We start from the raw sequence: 24,870 nt of genomic DNA, 5'->3' as shown, positions 1-24,870 counted from the left end.
GTCCTCGTACTGAAGGTTCATAAAAGTTACAGAATCATTAATCCCCTTTATCTCTTCTCGCATTGTTTTTAATTCTCTGTTTAGAATCGCCCCCATGCTCAACGTAAATTTTGCCATTAAAGTCTCTAATTGGTTCTCCATTACCTCCTCTACAATTGTACGTATGCCCTGTTCTGTAATCGGTGCCCCTGATACATCCGGTGGAGACTGTAATGCTGGTCTCTTGCCAGCGCGTGCACTAGCGCCGGTGTTGAATCTTATCGGAGTTTGGTCGTCTTTTTTTACTTTGGACGTTGTTGAAGCGCATATCGGGCATATCCAGTCAGCCGGTTCGGAAGAGAAGTCAAGAGCTAGGCATATATAATGATAGCCTTTTTTACACAGACAACATTGTACGAACTTTTCATTTGTGTCAGTCGATGGACAGCAGGCCCATTCCACAACTTGATCGGCCATAGTTCAGAGTTGGTAAGACGGCGCGGAAAAAAGCTTTTTATTTTCTTTAATATAATTATCATGCACTGTAATAAATGCGCACGCACGGGAGAGCGCCAGTACTAGCTTATAAAACTCGTTGTAGTTGCACGGTAATAAATGCTCCCAATACCGCACTCGACGCACCCTTCGCGGTCGATAAGTCTTAACCGCCGTATAACGCGCGTACTTACGCGTTTAGATCGAGACGGTTTAATTGTGAATATGTCGGGTAACTTACAAAATCGTGTTCAATGGTTTGCAATAGATTCAATGTAAATTGTCTTATAATTTAGCACTAATTGACTTGGATTATTACACACTGCTGAAATTTTATAATTTATTGTCCTAGTTTACACTATAACAACTGTTGAACTTCACTTTAGATAGTTTTAAATCCATTTTTATTGCCGGAGCGTTTGACAACAACTTGTTGCTTACGATCTAATTATTTAAAGAAATTTAGAATACAAGAAAAGTAATTTAAGCGTTTTTAAATATTCATCCCCTAAAAGGGTTAAAAAGGGGTTCAAAGTGAATCTATTACAAATGCTTTAAAACTTCTTAGAAAGGCATTGTATAAGATTCCAAAAAAGTTATTTCAACGTTCTTAAAAATTCAACCCCTAAAGGGGTTAAAAAGGGGATGTAAGTTTGTATGTGGTACAAATTTTCTTTTAAGCTAGGAACTTGAAACTTGGTAAAAAGGGCAATATATTAAAATAGACGAAAATTGATTACTTACACCGTTTTCGAAAAGTTTGTATTAATAGTTTCGGGAGCGATTTTTTTTTAAATAGTGGACTTGTAAATCTTCTAAGAGGGTCGAGAGGGATTATATCAGGAACAATTTTTTTCAGTTAGGGTCTTGAAACTTCGTAGTTTGTGAAAGACAAATTTCATGCGTTGTATAATTATTAACAAATCATTAACCGTCCCTACTGATATCTTTTGCTGCATAATGTTCTATATTATGCTCATGTAGAATATATAACCACCAACATACAAATCCACGCGTACGAAGTCGCGGGCAACAGCCAGTAATATATAGTTGAGTAGGTAGGAGGTACATCGCAAGTTATGTACTCGTATTTAAATAAACTACTATTTGCTTTTATATTATTTATAAGATAAAAGCTGCACTCTTGTTGTTGAAGTAAGTCATACTGCTTCATTCACTCTCTCTCTCTCATTTTAAATATTTACCTACCGAATTATGCTTATGTTTAACAAATTACATCTTATTCAATAAGCTTGCACCATTTATATATCTGTCACTGTTACTAGTGTAACTGTTGACCAGACTAATGCAATGGTAAAATAAAAACATTAACATTATTATATATGTATGGATGTTACGTCACTGTCTCGTTGAACTTTCAAATCGATCCCGATTTAATTTGTGTGAGCAAAGTCACTTAAATAAATAGATTGTTTTAATAAAATGTCTTATTTATGATGGCTTCTGATGGCAATATGCCTGTATAACATTATATAGGTAGCATGAATCATCTCATCATTTAGTATTCAAATCTACTTAGCGTTTGTTGTACATTAACATTCATGTAAGACAGCAAATAAATTTAATGTTACTGTGTCACACTTACTATGACAGCTTGATGCCCCTTGAGTTATAATACTCAACATATACTTGTATAAGCAACTTATAAGAATCATGACACTATCAGTGTTTGAAATTGAATCCGCTCATTAAAGCATTTAATATTTTGAGAACTTTGCTAACATCTACTTGATGGTATCTTAATATCAGGTATCTACTTACCAAAATAATAGACTGTTCCTTTAATCACTTTAGTGCATGAATCAATTACTATTTTCTGTCTGTACTTGCATTTTCTACCGACGCTCCACCTCTGTCAATACCCCCGTCTCGCTTGCAGTAGTTCATGTGGGTAATGTGGAAGCATATAACATATGTTTTAAATACCCAGATATTATTTGTACCTGTGACAACAGGGATGGTAATACTCTCTATGGTATACCATTACTAAGGTCCTTTCATTTTCTTCCAATCCATGATATATTCAATAGTTTTATTTATGTTAATGTTGGTTCCTGTACCGGGAAACGAACCCGAGCCTCCTGGGTGAAAGCCACTAGACCATACGGGATCTGGTATTCCCAGCATAACACTAAACTTGGATCTTTAATTCTCATATATCCAGCAGGTCTAAAATATTCTTAATAAATGAATAGAGTTTAAGTTGGAGAGTCCATCTATTTGTTTTCCATTTGTTATTCCTCTTCTGTGGGTTCTTTAGGTCTAATTTCTAGTAATTCTAGTCTTATAAACAATAGCTTTTGATTCTTTAATAATGAAAACCACCTTTGGTCTGAGGCACATTTCAGATTATTATATGACCAAAACTAACATTTTGTGGCAGTCTAATTTAGTACAAGGACAGATATAAATTCCTGTACATATACCAGGCTCATTCCAATATATATGTACCTATATGTACTTACCCAACCGTTTAGAGTTTCAACAATAAGTGGAAATGGGAATTGGTATGAGACGATTCATCTTTGACTGGAACATCTATGGAAATGCCAGTCATCTTAGCCCAACGGGTCGGAATTAATAAATATTCAGCTGTTTATTTACCTATACATACCTGCAAAAACTTATGCACTTCTTCGCTCCCACCGGGAGGAAAACATAATATAACATATTATGTTGTAAACAGTATACACACAGGTACACAACACAACAGTATACGTACAGGTTTATACTATATACCTTCACTCAACAAGTGACTGAGTAATCTTGTTTCCCACCGGGATAAAAGATGTCGTAATTTCGCTTCCTTGTAAATTTGGAAATGTGCATACTTTTCCAACGGAAAAGCACCCTTTTCCAACGGAAAAGAGTGGAAAGGCGATCAGAGTAAAATCGTGATCGTGAATAAATAAGGTACCTACTGCAACGCAGTATTATTGAGGTTATCATAACCTTATTCATGTTATTATCATTGGTATATTGTCACAAGAATATTGTTTTCCACCGGAAAACAGGTCATAATATTACATACTATGCCAGTAATATAGTATTTGTATGAATCAAACACATTGTTTGGATGACAGAAATATGTTATGGCATCATAAGTAAATTTCTCAATTTTTCGCCATTTTCCATAATAAATCTTCTTCTTCATATTTACACTTCCAATTAACATTTTAGATATAATAATAGGTCTGAGTTCCTGAAATTCACTGAAAAAAACTATTTTTTCACACCGAAAAAACGGTTTCGCGATACGTTCCGATAGCGCGAAACTAAAGACTGGCATTTAGGGTGTTGCCAGCGGCGGAGGTTTTCTTTTTCAGAATCATCATCATTCAATTTAAGAGCTGTGGGCTCTTGTCGGTGCAGCGTGATGAGTCTTTTTCAGAAATAGCTATACTGGGACAACTACAATAATTTACCACGGACTAAGTACAAATATAATAAAAAATTGCATAGTGTTAGTTGTCGGTGCCTGTAGCTGGACTAGGAAACTTTGCACGTGATTATATAATTATTGTGAATTTTGTATCAGCTACCGTACACGGGCGACAACGGCCGCTTGGAGGACGGCGAGGGCGCGCACGGCGCGTCCAGCGCGCTCGACGAGACCGAGGACGACGCGCCCGACGTGGAGCTGCCGCCGCCCATGAAACCCATACAGGTGAGGTGACCAACGTACACGGGCGACGGTGACAACGGCCGCTTGGAGGACGGCGAGGGCGCGCACGGCGCGTCCAGTGCGCTCGACGAGACCGAGGACGACGCGCCCGACGTGGAGATGCACCGCCCATGAAACCCATACAGGTGAGGTGACTAACCAACACCCACTCCACATATACTCGTACCAGTACCAGTACCTACTCACCATATTGCGTACACAACATTTACTCCCTTGTACCTACTATTACCGTTTTCCTAAATATAATTCTGTAACATAAAATATGATCGTTTTAGTCGCTAACTCGCTATTGCTTTCTTGAATGAAGAAGAGGAAAGCGTGAGAATGCTGAAAACGGAGTACTTATGTTAAATTGGTGTTGTTTTAAAGAGTTGAGGTTGTGTAATAAAGATAGCACATGTATTAGAAAGAGAGATATATTGATCTAAAAGAAAGCATTTAGCTGTTTATAATTAAAATGGAATTCAGTTCGATAAAGAGCACAGTCGAAACATTGAAGGGCAGGTGCTTTTGTTGTTGCTTTACGTTTTAAGGACACTTTTAACTATGTTAGTCCAGTTTAATTGCGTGGGAAATGTTTAAGCTAATTAATTGTTATAAAGAAATATGAACCGTCGCCGTCGCGGCCCACACACAACGTTAGATGGAATTTTCATTAAAAGTTTGATGTGTGCAGGACCCTCAGGCGGTTCTGCAGCAGTCGCCCACTCCCACAGTGTCCACAGATGCACCAGCTCGCGTAAGTCAACTTTTACTATTAGTCTTCACACAATAATATATGTTCTTTTAACCATAAAATAACCTTCATATCCAATTCTAACAACGTAACTAACTCTTAAGGGTCCGTGTAGGTTTTTAAGAGGTATCATGTTGGTAATATTTTCAGAATTCGTTGACCATGGAAGCTTTGGAAACTAACGGTGGTCCGGCAGACATTGCAGAAATTGAACAAATAGTCAAGGAAAAAATGGTTAGGTTACTTGATACATGTTGCATGTTGGTTCTGTTGGTGTTTGTTTAGTTTGACTGTTAGCAAGTGTGCTTAAATAGTAGTTGGTGTCACTAGGAAGCAAAATTATAGGTAGGTATTTAAGGCTGGGGCGGTATATGCGGTCTCGTAAAAAGCCACATGGAAATGAACGCTAGTATCCGGAGCCCGCATGAATCTAAATACAAATTTATGCTGGAGCGCATACAAAATAAGTTTGCGAGGTGTTCATACCTGAAACGTTATGGTGTTTACCCGTTTTACCCCCTTATGTAACCAATTTTGTTTGTGTTGGGTATAGTAGGGTATAACCAGTTGGAGGCTAGGCGGGAGCTTGCTCTAGCGTCCTATATATTTAAATTATTGCGCGGTAAGATCAGTAACCCAGAGGTACTGGCCACAGTGAGTCTGTGAGCGCACTGAGCGCCCTCGCGATATGTGTGGCGCCGACACCAACCGCAGCTGCTAGTCGTGCCGCGCGCGCACCGACCTATTTATTGTACGAGGCGCCGTGGACGAGAGCCTTCGCATGCTCAATCAAGTTGCTACCCGGATTGATGTGTTCCATTGTTATGAGAATGACTTCATTAAAGTCACTTTACATTTTGCTACACTATCGCATTGGGCAACTGGTATGATAGCTGTATCGTTATTATCAATAAATATAAATAAAAGTTCGAGTGGTAAGCGAAAGGACACTACACCGTAGATTAATGAGCCGTTACAGAGTCAATGGCATGCTTATCTTTTTTTCGGGATTTCCCAACGATATATCCACCAATAAATTGTGTTTACTAATTATATATGCAGTTAATGGGGTTTCACTAAATACAGTGGAGTCCGGTTAGTACGACTTCGCATATAACAACCAACCGTTTATAGCGACCTAAGTAAAGGCACATGTTTGGTTTTAGTACGAGCTACTATGAAAGTACAACCGTTTGTTACGACTCCGCTTATAACGACCAACCGCTTTTAAAGACGAAATTTCACACAAAATCCGTTCGTCGAGTCCGATTACAACGACGAGCGACGTAGCTTTTACAAATAAATTGATGGTAAGAAGCTTACTCCGTATACGCAGCAAGATGAAATAGTCATGTGGCTTTTCGTCTCAATATTGCAAGCTAAATAAACCCCACCCCATTATTCAGTTGAACTTAAACTTCGTAAGTTAAAAAACGTAAAAAAACGTTAGTTGGGTGATCTATGATGGACACAGAGGTAGTAGGATGGACGCAACCTAATTGGGTTTGGGTTTGTTAGAAGTGTCTTGATGATTATTAGTTGCCTGTTGAAACAAAAGTAGTAGGTACATAGGCCAGGAAATGAATGCCCAAAAAAAGTTATAGAGGGAAATGCTTGGAACTCAATTTTTGACTTCGTAGCTTTGTTTGGACTAGCTAGGTGAACATATCAAAAGTCCCCCGCCGTAACCCTGTCGCTGGGGGGGGGGAGAGTGGGGTTTGGTTACATTTTTCGGTTTATCGATTATATCTCGGAAATTATGATGTGATTTAATTTGTTACAAGTTTTATTAAGTCAAGTTATTCGATATCTTGTATAGATTTTGAGATATTCCGCTCTTGAAGGTTTATTTAGAGCTCTCATTTTTATCTTAATTGTCTACATCAGTGAAGCTGCTAGGCCGGGTTTGGTATCGTTTTCGTAAAAACGGGGGGTGCTGAATTCATTTATGGTATCATCGTTGACACCATTCCTAAGTAAAAACAAAATTTAAAAAAATATTTTTTTTTACTTAACTTCACGCTTAAACCGCTGAACCGATTTCATTGAAATTTGGTATAGAGATGATTTGAGTCCCGTGACAGTACATAGCATAGATTTTATAACCAAAATCATCTTTTGAAGGTGTGAAAAGTGGGGTGGAAATTTGTATGGGAAATCAATAACTGCTGAACCTATTTAAATAATATTTGGGATGGTCTACATGTTTGATTTAGTTGAAAATGATACCAAACATGACTTCAAACCTAAATTTAAACAGTATTAACCTCAGGAATTCAGCTTCGGCGAAGAAGCTGAATTCCCCTCACACCAAATTTCACCCCTTCAAAGTATGATTTTTCGGATAAAAACTCTTATATCCTGTCTCGGGACTTAAAACATCTATTTACCAAATTTCAATTAAATCGGTTCACCGGTTTAAGCGTGAAGAGGAGTTTAAAAAAAAGTTATTTGTTTAAAGTTTATATGTTTTTACTTCGGAAAGATGTCAATGTAGATACCATAAATGAATTCAGCACCCCCGATTTATACGAAAATGTTACTAAACCCGGCCTAGCAGCTTCACTGATGTAGATAATAAAAATAAAAATGAGAGCCCTAAATAAACCTTCAAGAGCGGATATCTCAAAAACTATACAAGATATCGAAAAACTTGACTTAATAAACCTTGTAACAAATTAAATCACTTTTCATTTTGTATAAGTGGCCATGTCGTTCAGACGCATAGTTTCCGAGATATAAACGAAAAACCGAAAAATGGAACCTTCAAACCCCACTCTTCCCCCAGCACCAGGATTACGGCCGGGACTTGATATGTTCACCTCCTAACTAGTCCCAACAAAGCTACTAAGTCAAAAATTGCGTTCCTAGCATTTCCCTCCATACCTTCTTATTGCTTGGCCTTGCATACCTAGGACGATATAACCAAACAGAGTAGCAATTAACAGGCGTTCCCCTCTGTCGAAAATAGTCGGCCATAATGTAGCCGACAGGACTGGCAACCCTAGCCAAGTCATCACGTTTAAGAGTGAGCTCTGCGAAATTTAAATCCAATTAATTAACAAATAACACTGTTTACACCTGTTGCTGCATTGTAAAAGTTAAAGCTAATCACTTACATCGGACAATAGAAGAAACGCACCTAGAGGATACGCAGGTACACTACACTAGCACTTTTCCTAAAACCTTGTAACAACCGTTTCACTTTTGATTTCATATTGATACTTGTAAACAAAAAAAAACAGTGACAACAATTAACGGTATCGAGTTAACCCCAAACAGGAGATTGGACAACTGAGAGTGACAGATCGGTCATAAATACATGACAGTATTCAGCAGTATTGCTATCATTAAAAAAAATATTCATGCGTTCGGAAATCATAAATGTTTACCTTCCGGCCCCACCGGCCATCAGTTCTGCGAGCAATGTGCCCCGCCCTGCCACTTAAGGTTTGCAATTCTGCGAGATATGTCGGTGACCCTAGTTCTACTGCGGATATCATCATTTCTGACTCTTATAACGCAGAGAAACCCCGAGCATAGCTCTCTCCATTGCCTTTTGCGTGACCTTGAGCCTTCTTATGAGGCGGCTCATCGTTAGCGCCCACGTCTCAGATCCGTATGTTATCACTGGCAACACACTGGTCAAAGACCTTTGACTTAAAGATACTGTGGAGCTTTCCGAACGCTGCCCAACCGAGTCGGATTCGACGAGTGACCTCTTTCTCAAAGTTGGACCTACCTAACTGGACTGTTTGTCCTAGGTATACATAATCGTCAACAACTTCGAGCGCAGCGCAGATGTTACATTAATATTTTGTTATTGCGTTTGCTAAATGAACTGATGATAATTAAAAAAAAACGGAAACTTAACAATGGCATCTAATTCTGCAACTAAACCTGATTTGCATTGTGCGTTCCTCCCTACAGAAAAAAAATCTGAGACCCTCTAGTCGCGCCTAAAGAAGTTTTACTTCAATGTTTGTTTTGTTGTGATTTTCGCAAATGTTTTTAAAAGATTTTTGTCAGTTTATGCACATATTTTCGATTAATTGAAATTGATCAATTTCAAGTAACCGGTTGGTCTCCTTTCATATTTGTTTCCTACATCACTGCAATGTTTACCAAAGCGTGACGTCACACACGGACGCGAGGCGTTTTCGCGTGAGGTATATAGTTGCTATTAAGAATGCATTTTTTTATAGTCTACAATTCCTCTATTAATCTTCTGGTGCTTTATTTCATTCATGGTGTAAAACAAAAATTACAAAATATAGATTTTCCAAGATACAATAATCAATTCTTTCACATAAAAATAATCCATTCATTAACATTAATAAACAACAAATACAAATCTATTATAGGAAATTAAAATAAACAACAAGTCAACTAAAGCACAATACATTAATTTGTCACAATAATAATAAGATTAAAAGGAACATAAATCTAAAATAAACCACCCTGAATCGTACCTGGCTCAAAGGTCCCCTTTATTCCCGCTGCGTTTCCCCGCTGAACTGCTATGGAAACCTGCTGAACCAGATACGAGCCAGAGCGAGGATCGCAGCCCCTCTCGCGCAGACGACGCCCTAATTCTTTAATGAAAGCGCGAGCCTGAACCCCCAAGGCCCCGCCGTCTCGATAGCCACCGGCACAAAGTCATACGAAGATTCCAACGCGGAATACTTCGCGTGCTTAGCCCTTGCCGCGGACTCCGCTGCTGAGCCCGCACAGCTTGTGGTCTACCTCAAATGGGATGCAGCATAAGTGCTAACACAAGTTGCATCCCACAAAAGGCAGCGCCCCCTCCGCCATGGAATCAAGGTAAGTCCATCTGGCCTCTTACCGTCCGTGCGGCTGAACCCCGGCGGCTCTAAAACGCACGGCACGTTAGCCGACACTAAAGCCCGCCGCACGATCTCATTAATCGAGTGATGCCTCGGGAACCGCCCAGCACACCTCTGGCAACTCAGACCGTGGTGCCCATCTTCCCCTACCAATACTCCACACCGGCAACGATGGGCCTCATACACCCTTGCCCCCAACCTGAGAGCCGCTGAAATTCTCAAAGAATCGTCTAAGAGAGTCCCAAGCTGTGGCGAAGGCAAGGCATGTAACCACGCTCCAGACTGGACGCTCAAGCACCCGACGTAACACCCAACAGCGAGTCGTAGACGTGCTTGCTCCACAAGTCATCCCATTGCTTCTGAACAGCTGGATTGTCAGGCCGCTTATCGCCGGGGATAGCATCCGACCATTTCGCTAGCGCATCAGAGACTAACGGGACCGGAAAATTGGCACTATATAAAGGGAAAATGCGAGTGGCAAGATCCGCAGCCCCGCAAGAAACGCGACTAGCCCTAACCCCTCAACCGCACGTATCCCTAACCCACCATACCGTATGGGAAGAGCAGCTTGAATCCACTGTGTGTTGCTAAGCTCCACATTCAAAACCATCTCCAAAGTCGCCCTGAGCTCACGGTCGATTGCAATTGTTTATGATAAAACTTATGAGTATAGCTGAAATATTGCGTTTTTAGGAACCAATACCGACAATATTAAAGGGGATTTCAAAATTTGTCATCATGCCAAGTGTAGGGTTATTCCTAAAACAGACTGAAAATTATGGAAATAGACGTTTACCTAATATGATTACGCATATTACATAAAACGGTGTAATTATTGATTATGAAAAATTACGGTTTCTGTTCTTTATGTGGTTAGCATTTGTTACAACAACAAAGTCTTCGTCAATGCCAGTTTTATTTTTATTAATCCAAGATTATGAAACTTATGCCTACTCCTGATGAGTACGCGTATCGTATGTTCACTTAAACTAAGTGTTTATAATCAAAAGCCCTTATTTGATTGACAACCACGTCAATAAAACTGTTAATGAGCATTGCGAATAGGGTTTTCCACATGTTGAATTCTTGAACTAAATCTTGTTAAATAGATAGAAAATGAGCAATTTGTTACAATAAATTGGAAACTAAAAAAATATGGGAATAATAAAAAAACACAACACTCAGTTCCAAAATTCATTTTTTTTGCGCGATTGCCAGACTTTGACTATCATTTGTGACTTTTGTATTGCTTTCAGACAATGGGTCCCATACAGACATTAAATTTGATCCTCAAAACAAACCTGATCGACTGATACCATTAATAAAAAATTGTCAAATACCCTATTATTCAAGTCGTCATGCCCAAAAGATAATAACGTTATTGCTAGTAATTGATAAATAGTGGTTTTCCACACCACCCTCTTGAGTTTGTTGGCAAAACATCCCCATTCGGGTATCAGGTATCGGGTACCATGAGGTATTTCATGTGTTTGCTTTTAGTGTATTAAGTAGTTTGTTTTGTCTTACATTTGCTTTGTGGCGTTTATTAACTTAATATAAATAGCCGATATTCGCTTTATAAGGGTGCTCGCAAATTAGTCTATTTCCTATTTACATATTTTTCTGTAATAATGTCTTTATATTTGGTGTTTAAGGGATGTACTGAAAAAAAAAAAAAAACTGTAAACTTCAAATGAAAAAAAAAAGTGATGCAATTGATAAGGATTTTTGAATTTTAGGATTACTGGAATATAAAGCTACTTTTAATTTACATAGTTCAGTTTTTTTTAATTACAAAATTTTGGCACGTATTTAACCGGTCAACTAGTTAATCGGATTGGTAGCTTAAAAAAATTGAAATAGGTACTAAAATTAATACTTTGGCAACTAAAGCGGAGCATCAAATTATTCCAATATGAGTAGTATTTTAATGCCATTACAGCTTTTGTTTATTTAAAGGCAAGTACCAATTATTTATTTGGCAACTGAATTAGTATATTGGAGACTATTTGTGAAGCACATTTTAACAAGAAAATGACTATCTATTAATTTAAAAAACCGGCCAAGTGCGAATCGGATTCGCGTTCCAAGGGTTCCGTACATTACACAATTTAAACAACCTATTTTTTATGTGAAATGTCTTTAAAAAACCCGTAGGGGTCGGATCAAAAATAAGTAATTAAGTCCGACTCACGCTTGACTGTACATTTCTAATAGGTTTTCCTGTAATGTATAGGTAAAGATATTGTGTATTTTTTTCAAATTTTTTGACCCAGTATTTTCGGAGGTAAAGGGGGGAATGGTCGTTTTTTGCCTATTTTCTTCAATAACTTCTAAACTGTTTATCTTAAAATTATAAAAAATATATATTTAAGATTCCCACAATGAGCTCTTTCATTTGATATGTAACACGATATAGTTTAAAAAACTTTATTTTTTAATTCTCTCATTTACCCCCCAAAAGTGGCCCCCATGCTTAAAATTAATTTTTTTACGTTACATGTCCGTCTTTGGGTCACAGACTTACATATGTCTGCCAAATTTCAACTTAATTGGTCCAGTAGTTTCGGAGGAAATAGGCTGTGACAGACGGACTGACATACAGACAGACGCACGAGTGATCCTATAAGGGTTCCGTCTTTTCCTTTTGAGGTACGGAACCCTAAAATGAAGTTTTTTTAAAATATTTAAATAGCAAATTAAGGCAAATGCACACTTAAAATTTGTATTTCGACCATCATTACTTGAGCTGTCATTTTAATATAAAAAAGGATCCTAAAAAAATATTGTGGTCGTATAAAAACATGAAACCTATGGGTAGAAAACTTGATTATGTCGTGGTTAAGATAATGTGTATGGAGTGTACAAACATCACTTTTATAATTTTAGTAGGCTATTAGTGGGCCAAGGCCCAAGACAGTTCCAAGCGCGTGAGATACGTAGACTATTAGGTAGAGTCGAGTTCGTAAATATGTAGGTACCTACCTATACTTTTTTTACAAAAATGATGATTGATTCCCTTTTTCTTACGGTATCAATTAAAGCGGGATAGTGTAATGGCGGGATAGTGTAACGCATGCGCGAGATACTGTGTATTTTAGTTTTCTTTTTTTTTTAGTAGGGATTTAAAAAAATCGGCACCAATTTTTTTAATTTACCTAATGAACGGATTACTTGAATTTAATATGTCATTTTGTATTTGTACGTTCACTTCGCTCTCTCGGTAATTACTTGAGTATTTAAGTCCCAGTTAATTACATGCTCCTCCTGGCCTCACTCACAATCACACCTAACGATCACGATAACCTAAATTCTTTTTAAATTCTTTTTTTTTATTTGCATAAAATATTGTACAACAAGGTGATATTGGAAAGGTTTTCCCGTACAGTGACATATTTTGCTGGTTAAGCATGCAAATGTTATCTTAAAGCTATAAGTCTTAATCTATTACATTGTTTACTTAAAACTATAATTTCTATTTAATATTACTATATTTGGAGGAACTCATTTAAAGAGTAAAACACCTGTTTTTTGAGCCAAGTATATAGTTGGGCTTTGAATGGATTTAGAGGCCTAACCCAGGATTTCAATTTTTTTAAATTTCATATTACTCAGAAATATTATATATTAAATTAAATATTTTAAATTTAGAGTGTGCCGAGGAGAAATGTCTTTAGATGTAACTTAAACTCGAATTAGTACTTATGACCCGAACCAAGTGCCAAAATAAAGTATGCTGGTCTTCTCCACTGCGACCTTATGGCAGTCCACACTGGCTGTTAATACAAAGGAGTTATAATTATAGTATCGTGTGAAACAAACGATGTATTATTAATTTATTACAAAAAATAAACCAATATTCATTAAATTTAGCTGCTTCCGCAATTTAAATACTACCTGAAACGATGTGCTTAATATGATTACTTAGGTGTAAACAACTATATGACAACAAATATTAAAAATCATACACTTTGCAATAATAGATGCCAATTTATTATTTAGTCGCCAAACTATTATTTCAAGATCCCAATTATTATTTTTTGTGGCTTGAATTTGATGCCAGTTTTTTTAATAATATGATGCTCATATTTGGAGCCAATATGAATTTTTGGGCTCTAAAATATTAATGCACGGCCAAATTATATTATTATATGCCCCATGAAAGTTCCTGTTAAATATTTTAGTTGCCCGGTTAATAATAAGCCTAACATTTTTTGTAAGGGTGATTGGAAGCCTTTTCCTAGCGCATTCAGTGACAGCTTTTTACGGAGCTGTTTTTCATATTTGCCTGCACCATCCCAACACCTGCTCGAGTTGTTAACGTTTTTTGGCTGTTTTATCCTTCTCTTTTGATACACTTTTGATTTGGGCCCATTAATAGTCGAGAGAACGGCACTGCAGGACGTATGGTGGTCTCACTTTGCTCATCGTCTATTACAAAATGCGACTTCTCACTTTGCTCATCGTCTATTACATGCGACTTTTTATTTTCCATTTGGCCTAGAAATTTATAACGCAAATTTTCGGTTACTTTAGCTATCCTAATTTTTGTAGGAATCCATATACTATGTTTGTTTATAGTTCGTTTCACTTTAGCCGCATAATATGTACCCCAATTTTTCACGATATCGGGCATGCGGGCGCGGGCGCAACTTCTATTAACAATCTTTCTAATGGGCCTAGGTCACTTGTTCCTAGAGGTCTACCGCATCGAGACCTCTGTTCAAGAGACAACGTATTAAATTAGTTATTTATTATGAAACGCACGAAACTTCGAGGTAATTTTAAGTGTATCTAAAGCAAGTATGGACGATGTTAACAATTTTCTTGCCATTTCTTGGCGTTAAACCAGAATTATTTATATTGGAATACATAATATGGAATACTAGGAGTTTTATTTGCGGTAAGAAAGCCGTCGTCATCTTGCTTAGAAATAAAATTACAGCCGTTTGAAACTTACAGTTTTTTTTTTGACACAGGCCTTAATTGTTGTCAATTACGTTTTAATATTCCAGTATGCACGTTGCAATTTCATTTGCCGTTTTACCATTAGATTTATCTTATTTTTTACATTTCCACTTGGTCGATCTAAAGGGGCCTACCGACTATCAGTCCGCCGGACGATATCGGCCGGTCAGTTGTTCGGAACTGTCAAATTTTTGTTTTAACTGACAGGCCGATATCGTCCGGCGGACTGATAGTCAGTGGGCCCCATAACATTCGTTTGACAAAATCTTCAAACAAATAATATTAAATGAATGTTAATTAACATTGTTGATCAAGTCGTGTTATGTTCTTATTCTAGCATGCTGTTTGGTAGGTAGTGTTAAAAATAGTGTTACCTATCAATAATGTAACACACACCATAGTAGACAGTTTCAGCCCCGTCTTCGGTGCGTGACACACAGATATATAGTGTTTCCTCGTAAGTCTAATAAAAAAGCACTTGAAAGGTAAGGTTCTCCGCTGTTTGTGGTCCAGAAACAGAAAGTTAGAGGTTGCAAGTAAAGTGTGCGTTGCGGTTGTGTTGTGGTGCAGGAGCAGCACGGCGGCGCGGGCGCGGGCGCGGCATGCGGCGGCGGCCCTCGCGCTGAGGAGGGCTCGGCGGAGGCGGAGGAGGAGGAGCCGCGCACGCCGGGGCCCGATTCGAGCGTGGCCGTGCTCAAGAAGCGCGAGTACGTGCTGCGCGAGCTCCTCGACACCGAGGAGATCTACGTGCAGGACCTGCGCCTCGTCTGCGAGGGCTACATCCGACACATGCAGGTCACACACATTACATTACATTACCTTACCGCTCTGCTCAACCGATTTATTATTATACACTAGATATTTTTAATGGCGCGCTAAGGGCAGCTGCCAGATACCGTACTGCTAATTAAAAAAAATCGTAGCTCTAACGTTTGAAATGAAAAAAAAATGACATTTACAGATTTATCAAATGTTTACACATTTGATTATTGATAAAATAATAAAATCGCTTGTCATAAAAAAGTCAAAAACTGTGCATTTGATTTCAAAATGTGTAAATGTGTATCGTACTTAATTAACCCTAGAGTGGTCGCGCTATGAGCATTTTGCCGTCCGCGGCGAAAAAACTGTGGTTACTCGAAAACGGTTCGTTTATCAAGGCCATGCGTCCTAGTAGCTGCCCTCCCGTTCTTTACCTCTCTATTTTCCAAATTTGGAGAAGTTTCATGCGTGGGTGACTGCAGGAAGCAAATGTTGTTGCCGCTGTGTCGCGTTTAGCGGCAAATTGGTCACGGCGCGACTACTCACGAAAGTAAAATTTAGGTCCGTTTTTTTTTCTTAAGTCAAAATATTTAAAGTTATTATCAAGTTGAATATATCAAATTGATATTAACAAAGTAAATGTTGGGGAATGAGAAAGTGTGACGAACAGAAAGTACATGTCACTGAAATAAAAATGCTGCGCTGGTCTGGCTGGAGGTGTTACTCGGTCAGACAAAATTCGGAATGAGTATATTCGAGGCACTTTTAAAGTTGCAGAGATACATCATAAGATGCAGGAGGGCCGATTACGCTGGTATGGCCATGTAATGCGCAGAGACGAACACCACATGACGAGACGAGTTATGGCTATAGACAAGGGCAAGAGAGGCAGAGGTTGCCCGCCAACCAACTGGACTAGAATTATCTCCAAGGACATGACGGAGATAGGCCTAACGCCAGCAATGACTAAAGATCGCAACAAGTGGCGATCAAGTATCAGGAGGGCCGACCCCAAATAGGGAATGCGCCAGGAGAATGATGATGATGATGATGATATTAACAAAGTAAAAATAATAGATGTTTAATTTATTCTCAATTAATATTTTTTCTTTAAAATACTACGCACATGCATTGTGATTGTGACGAACCTTTTTGAAAGAAATTCCTCGAGCTATGTTCAATAATGTTCATACCATACATAATCAAAAGATCTAACGTAAATACTTTACAGTATTGAGGAACCAAATCCGCTGTGTTGTGCCATCTGAACATCAAAATACACCCTCAGGTAGAGAAGATACATTATGTGCACTATGCCCGTCCAAGGAAAATAGGAGGTCCAAAAACAGCACAATATATGTGCAAAGTTACTGTGTAACGTACATTGCATACCCATGTACCAGGACTGTTTTGCTAAAATGTATATAGAAGATAATCAAAACGTTAGATGTTTAAAAAAAATTTTTTTTTTTTATGTAAGTAAAACCAAAGGCCGTGTTAAAATTCGAAAATTTTGACCTAAAATTTCCTACAAAAAAATTATGGGAGAAGGGGGCAGCTATCACTGGAGGCAGCTTAGAACAAATGCGTTTAAAAATGTATTTTTGATGCGATAATGATCCAAATCCATATTTTGGGCTTGCATCGAACCACAAAACTGTCACATGACAGATTAGACGTTTGACAGAATATGAACGAACCAGTAGCTTAGTTTGTATTCGATGCTACCCGTTAGCGGTATTTGTGCAGATTTGTAAGGTTTGTCAGGCTGTATTTGAGGGAAGTTGTGAAACTTATTTTTTTTTATGATATAGGAGGCAAACGAGCAGACGGATCACCTGATGGTAAGCGATTACCGCCGCCCATGGACACCCGCAACACCAGAGGGGGTTGTAAGTGCGTTGCCGGCCTTTAAGATGGGAGTACACTCTTTTCTTGAAGGTTTGAAAGTCGTATCGGTCCGGAAATACCGCAGGCGACAGTTCATTCCACTTAGATAGAACAATCTATGTTGTGAGGAACATATATACTAAAAACAGAATAAAATAAATATTTAAATGGGACTCCCATACAACAAACGTGATTTTCCGTTTTTTGCGTAATGGCACGGAACCCTTCGTGCGCGAGTCCGATGCGCACTTTGCCGGTTTTTTATGAATAAGGCCTATGCACAAGTGTAATAAAACACTGAACCTCGCTCGCGTTTGCGGTTTAACCTACTTACAGACAGATGTGTCTAATAAATACCTTCTCAGTACGCAGTATTGATTACTAAACTTACAGATTAAATAAACCTTCCTCAAAACGTTTTCAAAACCGAATTTACATAATGGTTATAACCCAAGAAAATTAAAGAAATCTGCGGAAATAATTCGTGTAGTTTTGAAAATTGGTATAGTTGTACCTTGTGGTGTCCAGATGAACATACTAAAAGTCCTTGGGGGTGGGGGTGAGCTGGGGGTGTGTGTGTGGGGGGGGGGGGGGTTTGAAGGTATATTTTTTCAGATTTTTGCTCGTATCTCGAATATCTGTACGAATAGCATTATAATTACTTCGAACAAAATTTTCTACAAATTAGGTTATATTTATTTATACTCTACGATCAATACTTTAGGAGCTACAGGGTGTTTAAGTTAACAAAGAGATGAAAAATAGACGTCATAAGAAAACATCGTTTCTTCGTAGTTGTTCATCATAACTGAATTTTTTTGTATAGAATAAGCAAGTTGTCACCTGCTGATCAAAAATAAAAATAAACCGGCCAAGAGCATGTCGGGTCATGCTCAGTGTATGGTTTCGTACTTCCGTAGTTACCCGCCCGGCAAAATATACTTTTTTCAAAAACTCAAAAATGGCTTAACCGATCAGGTTTGCTGTAGTTTTCCTTGAAAGTCTTTTATAAGCTTTACTTTCACGATTTTCACCCATGGTTCAAAAGTTAGACCATGTTCGAGAAGTGGGGATGTTTTTTTTTTTCGCTTCAACCCTATAGTGTGGGGTGTCATTGGATAGGTCTTTTATAATGAATCATCATCATTAACTTAAGAGTTATTCTCTTGTCGGTGGAGTATCTTCCAGCTTTCCCTATCCCGCGCCAGCTCTTTGACTTTTTGATACGACACGACCCCTACTTTTTCTTTCACTTGATCTAAAAAGCTGCGTCTGGGTTTTCCTCTACCCCGCTTCCTTCCTATCCGCCCCTCCAGGATAGTTTTAAAGAAGTAGTCGTGTCGTATTAAGTGTCCAATCATTTTCCCGCGTCTATTTGCAATAGTGTTCAGAATAGCTCTTCTTTCACTCACTCTTCTTAGCACCTCCTCATTCGTTATCCTGTCTCTCCAACTAATGCCTTCCATTCGCCTCCAGCACCACATTTCAAATGCTTCCATTCTCTTTCTATCTCTTAGGGTCATTGTCCACGTTTCACTTCCATAAAGGGCTATACTCCAGAGGTACACCTTAATCAGTAGCTTCTTGCTTCTGCATGATAAACGGGATTTCAATAATTGTTTCCTCTGGTTGAAAGCTTTTTTTGCCATAGCAATCCTTGAAACGATATCTGGTGTGCACCTGGAGTCCCTCCCTGGTAATTAAGCTACCTAAATATTTGAAACTATCAACCTGCTGAATTGGGATGTTGTTGAGAACTATTGGAGGATGATTAGTTTTGCGTTTTGAAGTTATAAGGGTCTTAGTTTTCTTTATGTTTATCTTTAAGCCTAATTCGTTAAATACTGTGTCCATTGTTAACATTAGATGTTCTAGTTGAGCTGAAGTTTCTGCAAACGCCGCGATGTCTTCTGCAAATCGTATAAAATGTATTTTCTCCCCATTGAATTTTACCCCTCCCTTGTCTGCTTCAACAATTTTTCGTATAGCGTATTCTATGTATATATTAAATATTAAAGGTGAAAGTGGACACCCCTGTCGTACTCCTTGTCTAATCCTTGCATTCCCAATTTCCTCTCCCACTTCCATCAACGCCTCCTGCTCCTTGTAAAGTTGGTAGATTATTCTTCTATCTCTATAGTCTACTCCTACTTCTTTCAAGATGCTCATCATTTTTCACCAGTTAACTTTATCAAAGGCTTTCTCTAAGTCTATGAAAGCGATATGAGTGTCGAGTCCTACATCCAGCCGTCTTAATATGAGTCTTTAAGAACATTTTTTTTTGATGAACGTGATATTTCCGGAAATATTCGCTATGAAAGAAAAAATAATGATTGTGAGTCCCCCTCTAACTTTTGAACCATGAGTCCAAAAAATATGGAACAAATCGTGAAAGTAGAGCTTTGTAAAAAAATTCATGGAAGACTATAGCGAATCTGATCGGTTAAGCCGTTTTTGAGTTTTTGCAAAAAGTATATTTTGACGGATGGGTAACTACGGAACTCTACACTGAGCATGGCCCGACATGATGTTGGCCGTTTATTTTTATAATTGATCAGCAGGTGACTAAGCTTGCTTATTCTAAACTAAACATTTAAGTTATGATGAACAACTACGAAAAAACGACGTTTTCTTAAATCGTCTTTTTTTTAATCTCTTTATTCATTTAAACATCCTGTACCTCGTAAAGTATTAATCGTAGAGTAAAAATGAATACGACCTAATTTGTAGACAATTTTATGTAGAATCTTTTGTCCGAAGTAATTATAATGCTATTCGTACAGATATTCGAGATATGAGCAAAAATCTGCCCACCCCCGAAGACTTTTAGTATATTCATCTGTACACCACAAGGTATAACTGTACCAATTTTCAAAACTACACGAATTATTTCCGCAGATCGCCCATTTTCGGCTTAATTTGACGTAGCTTTTAGTCAATCGAACAATTTACGTTAAAGTATGAAGTCCAGTTTGCTCGCATATACAAGGTGCTCACGACGAACCCGAAAGATTTTACCACGCAATGCTGAGGCCAAAAAAAAAGTTATAATGTAACGTTTGGAGTTAACGCCAATGTCGCCAAAATTTTTTTTATCTTTGTTTGGTTTTTTGAATGTATTTTGTACATAATTTAAAAAAAAACCGACTTGAATGGGGGATGTCGGTGAAAGATTATTGTTGATGGTGCACTCGTAGATTCCATTCAATTAAATGAAAAAGACAGCATCTTTTGCCTAATTACGTAGAAAAGGAGGTAAAACCACCCACTTTTCTAGTAGCATTTCGTTACTGTGCAGTTCTAATCTAACCCAATTTTCTGATAGCAGTTCGGTTCTGTGAGGATTGCAGTTCAAACGTAACCCAAGCGACTTATCTAGTAGCATTTCGTGTCTGTAAGGGTCGCTGTTCTAACTCTCCGGGTCTGAGTCCCGGTCCGGGCCGAACCGGGCTGGTTCCAGGTCCAAGTTCGGGTCCGTAACGAAGGGGACAAATCGCCAAACGTGAACTATATGTGTCGTTAAAGAGTTCAATTCTGATCATCATCAGCAGTTCCACTTCATCGAATGTAAATTCTTGATTTGTTGATGAAAATACTAAAATCAATGCCAGGTAAGCCTTTTCCATTTGAAGAGTTCCCTCGATTCTTCGTGGATCCCATCATCAGAACTGCATTTTGACTAAAACGGAACCAATCTGTATGTATATTCTTACAATAAAAAAAAATTCATCATCGGTCCAGAAATGATGGAGATATGGAGTAACAAACATTAAAAAAAAACACATACAACTGAATAACCTCCTCCTTTTGAGATTTGGAAGTCGGGTAAAAAGTAAATGTTATTGGTAAAACTATCACTTTAAATTATTTGGTACATTAATTTTGTAAAACGTAGTTTTTGCAAAGTGCTACTTGTCACTTTATGATATCTGTCAATTAGGATATTTAGCTAGGCCCCATAGTGGCAACATCGCCACCAAAAAGGCGTTTTGCATTAAGGGTCCCCTCCCCGGCAAGCTCGGTTCTCCATACAAACGTAGTTACGCTCTCATTTTAAAACGAGTAGCTAGTTTACTCTGAAGCTTTGTACTTACAATAGGATAAGTATATCTATGTCTGTAATTAGTTTATGTAGCTTCAGACACCATAGTTAAAAAAATACAGTGAATTTAAGTTTTTCATACAAAACTTGTCTTTGCTCTATTTCGTTTGTTTTATAAACTGGAGCTATATAAACTAATTAAATACCTAGATATACCTCATGTCATTGTATGTGCAAAGTTTCATTACAATCCAACACGTAGTTTTAAAAGGAGAACGAAACTTCGTTTGTATGGGAAAGTGAAATTCGACCGAGCTTGCTGGGGACTCTTAAGTAGTAACAACAAAAGATGTATTTTTAATTGGTGTTAACTCTGAAACGTTTATTAGACATTTTAGTGTTTAATTATGATCCGGAATATGTTGTTAACACGTTCCGGGTTCCTCGTGAGCACGTTGTATTTTCGCGACCACACCGATATGTGGTGGTGGTGGTGGTGGTGGTGGTCATGATGTGTAGGCACTGTACAGTGTACGAGTATATGTATATGGTATATGTAGAGTAAACACATGTTTCGAACAGGACCCCAACGCTGATCCGCCGCTACCCGAGGGCCTTAGAGACCGAAGACTCCGAATGATATTTGGCAACATTGAGGCTATCTACGACTGGCATAGAGAGTAAGTAACATTACTTGTTATGTACCAGTAATACTAAGATGGTATAATACTGTTACGTTATTTTTTCGTAATCTACTAGGCCTATTTATTTAATTAGTATTATATTATATTTAGTTAGAAAACGAGCCGTTGTACAAAATATTGCAGATCAGTAAAGTGAAATGGTGTTTGAAGAAGTGACCAACGAAATGTACACACTAAATATAAAATAAATAAACGGATATTCTAGCAATGGAGTCTTTATTCGTACTCGTGTTGGTAATTTACAACTAAACGTGTATCTGTTTTAGTCTATAAGAGGTATTATTGTTAATAAAAAAACGGCTCAGCTCATAACGTTGACGTTATCGTATGCCTATGCGAATGTAGCATATTTATAGTGCGTGCTCGGCGATTGCCATATACGGACAAATGCTTCTTTACTTATACATATGTAATTGTTTTGTGGTTCGATTTGTTTTGCACTTTTACAATATCTTATGTAAGAAATTGTTTGTTTTATGTTGATTGCATTGCATTTATTCGATGTAAAGATTGACCGCCTCAGCGAGCTTCAGTTAGTTAGGTTAGAGTGAGAGCGGCATGTTAGGCATGTATAAGACGTGTGAACGATTTGTGTACAGTAAGTTGGTGCGCGAGCTGCGTGAGTGCCTGGAGGATCCCGAGCTGCTGGGCCCTCTGTTCCGCCGCTTCCTCGAGAAGCGCATGTTCCTCTACGAGACCTACTGCCGCAACAAGCCCGTCTCCGAGTATATCGTCTCCGAACATGACCACTACTTTCAAGAATTGAGGCAAAAACTGGGACACAAATTACAGGTGAATATTTGTTTCATTTAACGACGTTCGTAATCCTAACGTAAAATAAAATTTAAGATTATCAGTTCATAGTAGTAAGACGAAGCCTGTCTAAAATGAAATATTTCCTATACCTACGGAACTCCGATTCGGAAAGTTATACAGACTCGTTAAACAGGTTCAATTTGTTTGCACAAGTAACGTTGATCTAGAGCAAATTGATCTGCATAATATTTGGCTTGCTTTCAAACACAGTTTCTCAATTTCGTTTTGCACATAACGTTAATAACTTACCTACTTTATTACTGGTAACGCGGACTCGGTCGTCCTCTTATCTTATCTTATAATTTCGGGGGCCCTTGCGGATACACTTTGACCCATAGGGATCTTTTGTGCAGTTACCCCCTAGGAAAGATCCGTCCGCTACTCAAGAGCTTTCCCCACCATCTCCATATGCCGGACGATGGACCTTATGGGTAGCGTTTTGAATTCCTTTGGTTCCAGATAGCCTGTTCCAAAGTCCTTCATTCTTTGTCTGGCGAGGGAGTGACATTCACATATAAGGTGTTCTATTGTCTCTTCCTCTTCGCCACACATACAACAATCGGTGTTGTCAGCGTGCCCCATCTTGGCCAGGATTCCCTTGACCCCGTAATGGCCAGTATACACCCCCGTTGTTATTTGGAGTTGCTGTTTGCTAAGTTTCCAAATCTTTTTGCTCCAACCAGAGTCTACCCCTTGTATAAAGAGCTTTGAGTGCTTTAGACCCGTCAGACTGTCCCATTCTTCCTGGTGTTTGGTCTTAGTAAGGTCTTTGATAGCCGTTGTGATGGTTCCCTGTGAGAGCCCCACGAATGGTTCCGGACCTATAAGGTTGTTTGCAGATCCGGCTCTGGCAAGTTCATCTGCATTTTCCTTGCCTATGAATCCCTCGTGCCCTGGGATCCATACCAGTTGCACTTTGTTTTGCCTTCCAAGCTTGTTCAAAGTACAGAGCTCCCCGCGCTTAGTTTTTTTTTTCTGGCGGATTAGTTTGGACCTTTGGGTCAACTTTGGTGTCGTCATAAGGTAACTAGATGATGCCTAATTCATTCTCCATACCAGTTTTTTAGGGTTCTGTAGCAAAATATGACGCAATCCTTAAAATAATAAACTATTAGTAGTGACACAATGCAAACCCGTATAGTTTTATATTTTTGTATTAAACTTGGTTATAAAAAAAATAGTGTCCAAAAGCCTATTTAATGCAGATTATAAAAATATTAACATTAAATATATATTTAACTATTTTCAATGCAAAATAAAATAATTATTGCACGTACCGAATTGATTTTTGCGGGCGGCGCGCGGGCGTAAAGAAGCTTGGGTGCCACTGTGGACCCAGTCCTTAGCTCTAGAATTAATAAGATGTCGGTGCGTGAAACCTTGCAGTTCACGGTGCAATTGTTTCAAACGTCAGCTCAAATGTACTGAGTTATGTAATTGTGGAGTTGGTTGTATATAAAATTAATTCACAAACGTATATTGTACGTCCGTGATGGATCATCATTGGCCACAGCATCTTTACAGATCCGTGATGGATAAACTGTTGGTAACTGTATTATTTATTGTCAACACCTTTGTATTGTACACAGTTATACAATAAATCTCATCTTATCTTCTATTATTCTTTTTATTTATCTTTCTTCTTAAGTTAGGTTTTTTACAATATGAGTATAAAAGTATAATATCATCTTATCTTCTATTATTATTTTTAACAATGTTACCTGACTTAATTAATAAATTGAAGATGGTTAAAAAGCACACTAATATTATAAAGGCGAATTTGAGAGTGTGTGTGTTTGTTACTTCTTCACGCTCATGTGGCTGGGCCAATTTTAATAAAATTTGGTATGGAGGTAGCTGATACCCTGGATTAACACATAGGCTACTTCTTAATATAACCCTGGCCCGTAGAATTTTATAAGGAT

General features: G+C 38.2%; 1 protein-coding gene across 1 annotated transcript in view; it reads left to right on the top strand.

Moving 5' to 3' along the window:
* The window catches only part of LOC134754462 (triple functional domain protein), a 364,706-nt gene that overhangs the window by 293,564 nt on the left and 46,272 nt on the right, over positions 1–24,870 (top strand). The window contains exons 31-36 of the mRNA XM_063690796.1: positions 4,034–4,162; positions 4,857–4,919; positions 5,067–5,150; positions 15,302–15,526; positions 22,008–22,105; positions 22,729–22,921. Coding sequence (XP_063546866.1) covers positions 4,034–4,162; positions 4,857–4,919; positions 5,067–5,150; positions 15,302–15,526; positions 22,008–22,105; positions 22,729–22,921 — 792 coding nt within the window. The remainder of the gene's footprint in view (positions 1–4,033; positions 4,163–4,856; positions 4,920–5,066; positions 5,151–15,301; positions 15,527–22,007; positions 22,106–22,728; positions 22,922–24,870) is intronic.

The sequence above is a fragment of the Cydia strobilella genome, chromosome Z, assembly GCF_947568885.1.
Source record: "Cydia strobilella chromosome Z, ilCydStro3.1, whole genome shotgun sequence".
NCBI classification, from domain to species: Eukaryota; Metazoa; Arthropoda; class Insecta; order Lepidoptera; family Tortricidae; genus Cydia; species Cydia strobilella.
This window is presented reverse-complemented; position numbering and strand designations above follow the sequence as displayed.